General features: G+C 38.7%; 1 protein-coding gene across 1 annotated transcript; it reads left to right on the forward strand.

Moving 5' to 3' along the window:
• The first annotated feature begins 956 nt into the window (after window positions 1–956).
• Window positions 957–9615, forward strand: LOC103722902 (uncharacterized). Its single transcript, XM_008813626.5, has 10 exons — window positions 957–1221; window positions 4073–4198; window positions 4292–4379; window positions 5552–5637; window positions 5723–5920; window positions 7348–7544; window positions 8761–8919; window positions 9016–9096; window positions 9177–9231; window positions 9311–9615. The coding sequence occupies exons 1-10, from the start codon at window positions 1111–1113 to the stop codon at window positions 9515–9517; spliced, it is 1308 nt and encodes a 435-aa protein (XP_008811848.1). The 5' UTR covers window positions 957–1110; the 3' UTR covers window positions 9518–9615.
• The last annotated feature ends 729 nt before the right edge of the window (window positions 9616–10344 follow it).

Here is a 10344-nt window from a genome sequence, read left to right on the forward strand (position 1 = left end):
AAAGGAAAAGAGAAAGACAATGACAGTTTCTGTATCAACTCCACACCATCCGACACTCCATAAAAAAAATCATAACAAACAGCTAGACCAATAGCATGTATAGAGAATCATGTTACTGTTATACATAACTGGTTCTTGGTAAAATTGCTACATTCTGAATTTAAAAATATGGAGTAAATGTTTGGCAATTTACTTACTTCATCTTTTTTTTCAAACAAACACTCTGGATCATACGAATTAAAACACTTTTTTCAGGAGGATGAAATAAGTATTTTTTAACATAACTTATTACTTTCCAACTCATTTACTTAACGTGTGAACAAAAAATTCTGTCATGCAATATGAAGTAATTGAGAGGTAGATATAAGTTATTGCAACTAATTTGCGAAAAAGGGAAGTGTTTTCTTGCCAACAAGATCCAATAATAACAGAAAAAATTATTGTTTCATCCTTTCGAGTCTTCTCTAGTTAAAAATTTTCACCAGCTTCTTAAGTTATATGAGGGACCCAATATGGTCCTTTTTCCTGTTAGCCATTCAACATTGTTGTAACGTAATTGCAAATAATATAAATATTATTTTTAAATTCAAAATCTTTCATCAAATCTAAATTCTTTTCTCTTTCTCATTAGTTAGAGAATTTTTTTTTTTCTTGGGTGCACTTTTCATGCAGCCCTGAGTTCTGCTCTACAAACTAAAGTTTAAGAGGTGCGCCGCCCTCCTACCACTACCAATCAAAGACTCATAGTTTCTAATCACAAAATCGATGCCAGTGCAACCTTCACGATCCCTCGATTTCGCCTCCCAAAACCTGGTACCCCTCTTGCTGGAATCTGCCGCCACCCATCGAATTCGTTTATTGTTGTTGTTATTATTATTATAATACATAAGTGATGATAATAATGTTAATAAAAAATAATAATAATGATATCAATACTAATACAGAATAGAATGGTGGACGTAACAGTAACCTAATACACGGCACAAAACCATCAGGCTCCCATCTCTTCCCCACAACCGCCCCCCCACCTTCTAGAAAAAAATTCCTCTTCTCTGCGATTTCTTTCTCTCTCCGTAGGAGGAGGAGGAGGAGGAGGAGGAAGAGGAGGAGATGTCGCTGGCATGCGTCAAGATGTCGGAGGAGGTGTGGCTGACCTGCCTCACCCACGCACTCACCACGGAGACGGAGGAGATCATGGGCCTCCTCCTCGGCGACATCCAGGTAACCTCCTCTCCCCTTTTCCTTGTTCGTCCTCCCCATTGATCGCATCAAGATCGCACCTTGCACGCGTCTTGAGCTTCTTTTTCCGGGTTCTTTTTCCGTAAAAACATCGCTCGATTTGGTTGGGGTTTTGTGTTTTTGGGCTTGCTAAGTCAGATCGATGCGGTGATGGGTTTGGAGGAGGAGCCGATCGATTGGATTCGATTTGTTCCTCGAAGTATCTTATGATGCTTTTCGCAGCATCGGTTATTAGGTTTTTCTTGCGTTGCGCGTTTCCATACCTCCGGTTTCTCTTGCGTGATTAGTCACTTCCTTGTAAAAATCGCATTTGGGGAATTTTTCAGCGAAAAGAAAAGTTTCTCTTTAGAATTTCTCATTGTTCCGTTAATTTTTCCCCCCTCTCCTCCGGCTCGTGGAAGAGGAATCGTACTGCCTGAAGATCATGGGCCTTCTCCTCCAAGATCATATGTCTAAGTCACCTTCCTCTGTCTTTCTCGGCTACTTCTTTCTACTTTCCTTGCTACATAGACCATAAAAAGATCAAATCTTGCGGTGTTTTTTCTGTTTCTTGGGCTTCTATTGCCGTCCATTGCCTGATTTTTGTTGCCCCCCCTCTCGCTGATTAGGTACTTAGTATTAGGATAGAGTTCTGGGGTTTGAGTCGCTGATCATAGCATGCTTTTGGTAATTGATGAAGTTATTAAAGTTTTCTTGCGGTATGAGTCAGAATTGATCTGGTTTTTCTTTGCCGTTTAGAGTGTGGTTGTAGCAATAGAGTTGTTTGATTTCTGTTACTTTTAAAAGTCCAATTTTTGATTCTTTCCTTGGTTATTGGAAAGTTTGAGATATTGTTCTGGGCTTTTATATTTCATGGCGACAATTCTGATGGCCCACAATATTTTAAGCTTTGCATTCTTTTTTTTTTTTTAACACAAAGTTCTTTTATTAAGAACTTCACCTTGTTCTACTCCATTTTTCTTTCTTTCTTGTTGATAATAAAAAAAAAGAACTATATTTCTTGAGCTGAGAGTTTAGTTGGGATTTGGGAATTTCATATAGAGAAAACTGTACTCAGAGCTTCTTCCACTTCACCATAGGTATATGATACAATTAGGTGTACTGCATGAAGCTCCATGAGGGCGACTTACTTTCCCATTGATCGAATACTTGAGAATCACTAGGTAGGCGATAGTGCCTACTGTATATCCGTTCTTAATCCACACTGTAAAGGCTGCTATTTGGGTATCATATTGTGAGAATCACCTTATAATACAATTTTCCTTGACTGTGTTACTACTTACTAATATCAGAGGGTTGGAGTCATGTATTTGCAAATATGAGAACTAGATCTTATTGTATTCGAAAGTTGGCTTCATTTTCCCCCCAGTATTTTTGTTCCTTTCTAGCTCATGTATTTTACCTTAGGCTACTAAAGGGATTGGTTATATATTGCTTGCACTGGAATAAGGTTGCAGGTTTCTTACATTCCTTTTCTGCTTCAGTTCTTCTTCTCTATCTTCTTTCTTTTTTCTACAAAAATATTTTGAGGAAATGTTGATCTTCACTAACAAGAAGGGATAAAGATGAGTAAGGGGAGATAGGAGAGAACCAGGATAGGCAGAACCGTCCCGAATCGCCCAGTTTGGGACGTCCCGAGCCGTAACAGTGGCGGACCCGGACAGTTCTGGCAATGAAACCGAGACTCCGTTGCCGGAGGGAGAGAAGGAGAAGGAAAGAGAAGAAAAGAGAGCGAGCGGAAGAGGGAGGGAGGTCAGCGGAGGGCGGCGAAGGCTGGCACTCGGGCAGGAGGTGGAGGCCGCGGCCGGATCACAGGGTCCGGCCTTTAAAAAAATTTATGATTTTTAAGTATAGTTGGCAAATCTCTTGCCTCTGACTTTACTTAAAAATTGCGAAATTTTTTAGAGGCCGCACCCTGTTTTGAACGAAAGAGGAGACTTAGCGGCGGCCTTCGCCTCCTGCCCGGGCACCGGCCTCCTTCTGTGTCAGTACAAGCCTGACACGGTACGGCGCGGGCCCGTACTGACTCGTGCCGTTGGACAACCGGTACGGTGCCCGGTACTGGCACAACAAACTATGGAGAGAACAATATCAGGAGGAAACGAGTAAAGAGAAATAAACAATAAAATAAACATGATTAATTGTTAGAGCTAGAAGCTGCATGATATGGGATATAGTGATGGTCCGATGGAAGGCATATTCAGTTTCTTTGGTTCTGCACGGTATTTCCTATGTGTGCACGCAATATGGTTGAAGGGCTTGTTGATATGTTAGTGGTCTTGAAGACAGTAAGAAAGCAGATGATCAGCTTCGATGGAAGTCATGAGGAAGTGTTGAATAAGCTTGGAGTTAGGACTTCCCTAGCCAGCTAAACAATGACAGAAGAATTTGTCGAGCCAATCCCAAATATTCGGGGAAATAAGGCTTTTGATTTGTGATCACTATATATCCAGTTGAAGAGATGCCTGATCTTTTTTTCCATGGGGGGTGAGTTGGTGGGAGGGTGGGAATGTTAATATTACTTATGTTCATTTGTTAGATCATTGAATTTTGTAACATCTGATAGATTGTGATAGATCCCATAAAAAGTTAAATTGCTACAGATGCATTGTATTGTATCTAGTTTTGGTTCTTGAACTTAATGTGCATGTGTTACTTGTATGAGATTACTGCCAGTTCTATTATTATTCTTCAGGAATTTTGAGATTTGTTTAGTTTACTTCTGTTTCTAATTCTGTAACCTATTTATCTTTTAAACTATAAATCATTACTATGGAAGTTCCTTACCATTATTTAGTTGGGTTTTTCATGTTTGGCATTGCAAATTTTGTAGTACATGAATGGTGGAAATGCAGCTGCTCTGATCTGGGGAGCATCCCCACAAATGCGGTCTGATCGTAGAAAAGATCGAGTGGAGACTAATCCTGAGTTGCTGGCTGCAGCTTCGGCTCAAGCTGAGATATCCATCATCGCATTTTTAGAACTTTTTCTCTTATATCTTAACCTTTGCAAATTATATTAGTTTTGGAAGTTAAACTTGACCCTTTAGCACAGAATGACACTGACAACCGGAAGGACAACAAGGGTAATCGGGTGGTACCATTCACACCCTCATATTACAGTTCTTCCATCTCATGTAGGTAAGCTGACAATAATAATGACTACTATATGTTATGGCTCCACAGAGCTACTTTCAAGGATGTTTCTAATTTATAGTCAAACTACATTACCTCCTGCTTGCTATCTTTTATATGTTGTATTGCAAGTGGTATTTGTTGTGCTTGACTTATTATAGTTATTTGCAATCTTTTCATTTGATTGTTTTTTCATTTGGCATTGGCTATCAGTTGTCATGATAAACCTTACAAAGTAGTAGTTTAAGGTATGTGTGGACTGGAGGAGGGGATATTGGTGCATGAATGAAATTTTTCTTTAGACTAAAATGTGGTAACAGTACTCAAATTTTGTAATTAAAGGATTTTGTAGAAAGGTAGAGTTTTTGTTGAAAGAGGATAACATACAATGTATTTTCTTAGGGGGTAATGAAGAATGGTTGAAATAGGGTATCAAGATATTTATATCATAATTTAGCTGATTGCTGAAGATTGGTGGTCGTACTATGATGTTATCCTTGATTTTGTTTGGGGTATTCAAAAATGATTTTGCTGTTGATGTTCAGCTGCTTCTGTTGTCTTACTCATTAGAGAACACGAGGGCATAAAATCTTTGAACAACACAGTATGTTACTTTCAGATCTTATGATCTCACCTACGTCATGCTTCTTGATACTTTTTAGTACAATCTATAGTCTTTAGTCTATTTGCTACCCTACTCATTGGGAGTAGTGTTGCAGAAAATGAAGGCACATGGCAGCTTCAGGTTTTGCCGATGATGTCCTGCCACTTCCATTGTCTTACACCTAAGAAAAAACTAGGGAATAAAAGTCTTTGAACAGCACAGGTTGTTACTTTCAGAATTTATGATCTCACCTATGTCATAATATTTGATACTTTTCAGTAGGATCTGTAGTCTTTAGAGTGTTTGCTAGCCTACTTATTGGTTGTTTACTTGGTTCCAATTATTAAAATAATTATCTGCCAATTGCATATGCCCATCCTGCATTTAGTACTTATTATGATTTTTGGTGTAATGCATCTTTATATTTGACAATGGCATTTCAATGAATGTTTTTGGTGAGTTACATCTGCTTTTATTTATGCATCAGACATGCAGTCTTCTTCTTTGAATGAATTGAACTTATTTGCAAGAAAGGATATTCCTTGATCGTATCTATGAAATCTAAAACTTGCAGATGTTCGTACCCAGGCAATGTATCAGTTGCTGGATCCTGGTTTTATTGGGCTGATCTTTTCTTGCTTTAGTGAGGATGCTCAGAAGGCCTGTCTTCAAATTTTATTCTTTTTTATTGTATAATTGCAGCAGGATTCCTCTGTGGCTCAATAACTGCTTTGAATTTCCTCAGATTGGAAGAATTCAAGTCATTGCTTTCCAATCCTTGGATGGGAAACAGAGGCATGTGTCCCCTGTCACTAATAGTTCAATTATAGAGCTTGAATCATCTTGGAGTTCCTCGGAGAATATGGCATCAACATCAGGGTCTGCTTTGACTGAAAGCTTTGAACAGGACACTGGGGACTCTAGAGCATCCAAAGCTACCAAGGTTTGGTTGGCTGTTGCTTTTTTTTTTTTTAATTATTTTGGTTCGTTTCTAGACGACTCTTCTGTCCTGCACCAATGAGATAGTGAATGAATGAACCTCTGATAGAGTAGACGGCTACATTTTACCTTAGTTGAGTTGTCTATTTAACTATATATACTTGAGCCGATGAGTGATTTGAACTTTACAAGCCATTACAGTAACAGTTTTACTAGGGTAAATGCTTAGGTGCCTACATGCTTAGGTGGGGTGCACTGTCTTGGCTGCATGCTCCTGGGCTGGTGTAAATATCTAGATGTCCACTGGATTTTCTAGATGGTCAACTAGTTGATCAGTAGACCAGCCAGGTAGTGCATTTTGTGCATGTCTCTCTAGATATATGCTTTATATATTTTTGCCTAGAGTTATTTTAAGTTTAGTATACCCAGTATATCTAGTTATAGCTTAACAAGATTTGCACTTGTAACTGTTCTACGGTATGTATATATGTCTGTAAAATTTATAATAGCTATTACAACTTTGGTATATATCTTATCATAGTTAACCTATAGTCGTTTGTAGACTCCTTGAATCATTTATGAAGAATTTATTTGGGAGTTAAATGATAGACCTTTCTCCATCATTTGCAATATGGATAATTGATGTATCTATCTGTAAGTGTTAAGCTGCCAATTAATGATGCAAGTTTGATGAATTATGGTAGTTTTAGAGCTCTCTGTGCTGCTTAGCTGCCTGGGCATTCTGTAGGTTATAAACTAATGATGGTGGAAGACTTCCTAAGACTGCCTAAATGCCTTGACTACCTACATGGGAACTCTCTATGAGGACGTTGCTGCTAGAAAACGTCCTGGGACTAATACTTGTTTATGATCGAAATTCTCCTGGGTTATTGCTGTGCTTAATAGTTAGTAATGAAGTGTTGGTGTAAAATAACACTAAAGCCTTCCTTCTAGGGGTAAATCATGCTTGCTTAGTTCATCAATGAAAAGTCAAATTTCCAGCACAAGGCTCATTATTTTCTGCAACACAGAGTATATCCTTGAGATCTCGTGACTTGGGCTACGTTATGATCTATGCACTGCAGTCTCACATGCTTCTTTATTGTTCTGATGAATTTCTTTACCATGCTGACCAGTCTTAGCTCAGGCAGTTGGCATCTCTCATCTCATGGGAGTGTTCCTGGGTTTTTTCGGACTTGTGTGGTGGCATCCCCACTATGTTTCTCAAAAAACTGATTTTGTTTAGCATTGTATCATTCACAATACTTGAAGAAAAATACTTCATAGCTTTTCAATACAGGTATTGACTTTTGAGTACCGACTCTATTTTGGCTTGAGTATACACAAGTATTGACAACCAGGGCATTCCGTTTTACATTGTACAAGCGTTCCTGGTATGATCCAAAATAAGATATGTCATATGTTGTTTAGGTTGGGGGAAGATCTTCAGATTTGGAGGAGTTCTTTTCTCATGCTGATGTCAGTTATTTAGGGAAGCAGAGAGCAAGAGGAAACTCTCTTGTTGCTTACAATGCCAACAGCGCACATAACATGGCAGCTGATGTAGATTCTCCGGATATGACACCTAGCATGCAGGAGGCATTGCATCGCTCTAATTTGGACATGAGGTATCAATGAATACTGTATTGTCACTGTAACATTGAAATATCTGGTGGCGGATTGATTGTGCCTGCTCACTTGTATGCAAAATCAGTCACAGGATACATGCCTCTTAAGTGTGAACACTCATCTTACTTATCTGTTATAAATTTTTAAAATTTATACAAATTAATTTTCAAACATAAGCATAGTCCCCTTGCTCTCATGAACCAACAGTTTTTCTGTACTATTTGCTTATCTGATAGGGTGCAGGGTGTTTCTTGTGGATGCATCTTTTATAAATCTCTATACTTTATTCTGTAATTGCTGATTCCATGTTCTGAATCATATTATTTTAATAACCATAAGCTATGATATCATTTTCAATGCCCGTGCATATAATTTAGGTTGTGTTTGGCATCCCTGCCAGCTTTCTATTTCTTAAAACCTCAAAATCGAAACTTTGTTTTCCTTTTCTCTAAATTTTTAAAACATAAACATATCTGGTGTAGTATGTTATATTTAAAAAACATAAACATATATTCTATAAGCGGTGGTGGCAGGGGAGTGATGGTGTCAGTGGCAGTAGTGGTAGGAGAGCGGTGGTGGCAGTTGCGGCGAGAGGGGTAAAACTGAACCTGTTTCTCTGTTCAAAGAATGACAGCTACTTTTAATAGCTTTCACTTATTTCAAAAACCAGACTAGAGTATTTAGAAACAAAAAAAGAAATAGAAACATGCTCTAGCAAACAGATGGTTGTCATGTTTTAATTTTTAAAATTGAAAAAGAAAAACTGTAGTGATAGCAAAAAAGGCCTTAGTTACTACACTAAAACTTTACGAGTGACCTTGATGCTTTGGTCATAAAATTATCTGCTTGCTTGAGTTAATCTTAAATCCACTTACAATTTTAAGCAATAAGTGGACGTATATCTGATAGAATATAACCATGATTTGCTTGTCCGAACACACATTCCTATGTCTACATGCAGTCAACCTTTTTTGTTGAAGAACACTCTTTCGCAAATGTTACATCTTTCCATCCTCATGAGAGTTTTTCTTTCCCCCTTGTTTCTGGACGTAGTAATCTATGGCATCATCACCATATTCCAAACTATTTCATCGCTTACAAGCTAAAACTTTTGGTTCAACGGAAGAAATTCAATAACTACAGAGAAAATAAAGATATGTAATGTTTTCTGTTAGATCCTCTAATTCATCTTCTGAATTTTGCCGTGGCTTGCAGTGGTGCACAGTATATCAGGAAGGAAGTGCCACTGCAAGTATTGCCAGCAAGGTATCTGCTAAAGCTCGACTCTCCCTTAACTTCATTCACTGATATGCAGCATGTACTGTTTGAGGAGGAGAGATCTGCATATAGCCAAGCCATCTCCCAAAATATGCGGTAATGTATTGTGCTTGATGTGCAATTGTTTTGTCTGTGATACCTCTTCTTGAGACTTAGGTATCCTTTATTGATTTTTCTGCACTTTGTAACCAGTGGTGGGAAAATGCATCCCCTTACTTTTGTTCATCACACGGCCACGTACCAGGCTTCTCTGTGCAAGTTGATGGAATACTGGTGAGTAGGAGCCTGTTTAAGCCCTGCAGTTTAAACAAAGGTTTTCTTTTGAACTTGTGCTTTTTCTGCAATTTTTGCAGTTTAAGCCCTGCAGTAAATGCACTTCAGGACCGCTTGAAGGAAAATGAGATTCGGGTAATCGAGTCGACCTTTTCTTTCATAACTTTTTGTAAGAAATTGAAGAGGGCTGATGATTATCATCTTGTTAAACCAGTTAGCCTTGCTAATGGAGGAAGCCAAGTTATTGGAGGCCGAAGCTGTTTGCAGGGACAGTGAGATGAACTCAGGTTCTCCTCGGCGTTTGCCATCTCACGGTGTTCGTGGCAACCTATCAAAGGGGCAAAGGGAGATGCATGCTTCATCAGATTCTGGTAGTGTAAGGAGTCCTAGTGGTATTGGCAGCCGGCGAAAGGCATTTTGATTTGTACCATAAGTAATTCTGGTCCTTATTTCATAATATAATTATGTCACTCTATTTAGATTATTGAGATATGATCAGAATGAATGTCTTTTGTTCTACTCGTGACTCTTGTAAATTGAATCTTGCTTCATCTCGTCCAGCAGCGTCAATTTACTTGTGCAAGTCTCCCCTTTTCCCTGTGGATCAAGTGTGTTTTGATCATGCAAATCAGTATTGAGGGATACTGTCTTTATTATGCCGTTTGATGACATTTCTTCTCTGTTTTTCGGTGCGAGGGATCCCAACGAAATAATTTTCAGGGAGTAAGTTGCACCTCTCTGTGATCTGTCTTGAGTTTTAAGTCTCGGACAAAGCAAGTAAATATTTTGGAGCTCCCAACAAAATCAGACATGCCATGGTGTAAAAAATATGCAACGATAAAATCATATTGAAAATGAACATGCCATATGATTTGTTAAACCTGAAACCACATATAAGCTTCGATTTTTCGAAGCACGAGGGCTAGCATATGTTATTTTCCCTTGGCACTGCACCCATCTCCCTTCCTACCCTCAGAGTCTCCAGCCTTGAACCTCCCCCTTTCCCAAAATAGAGAGATTGATTTCAAGAACGGCTTCCGTCTCTTGCTCCTCTCTAGATAGGAAGCTGGCCATGGCAAAGCGCTGCTCCCGCGGTAAGTCCTTGTCCTGTTCGCTTTGTGAATCATCATGTAATCTGCTTATTTAACACCAACCTAGATGTATGTAGTTATGTAGATAATGACGATGAATCTTGCTGTCTTGCTAATCCACTCTCTGTCTCCTTGATATCATTAAATTGTGGGAAAT

Source organism: Phoenix dactylifera, chromosome 1 (assembly GCF_051530095.1).
Source record: "Phoenix dactylifera cultivar Ajwa chromosome 1, Ajwa_hap1_PhDact_Kaust_v1.1, whole genome shotgun sequence".
NCBI classification, from domain to species: Eukaryota; Viridiplantae; Streptophyta; class Magnoliopsida; order Arecales; family Arecaceae; genus Phoenix; species Phoenix dactylifera.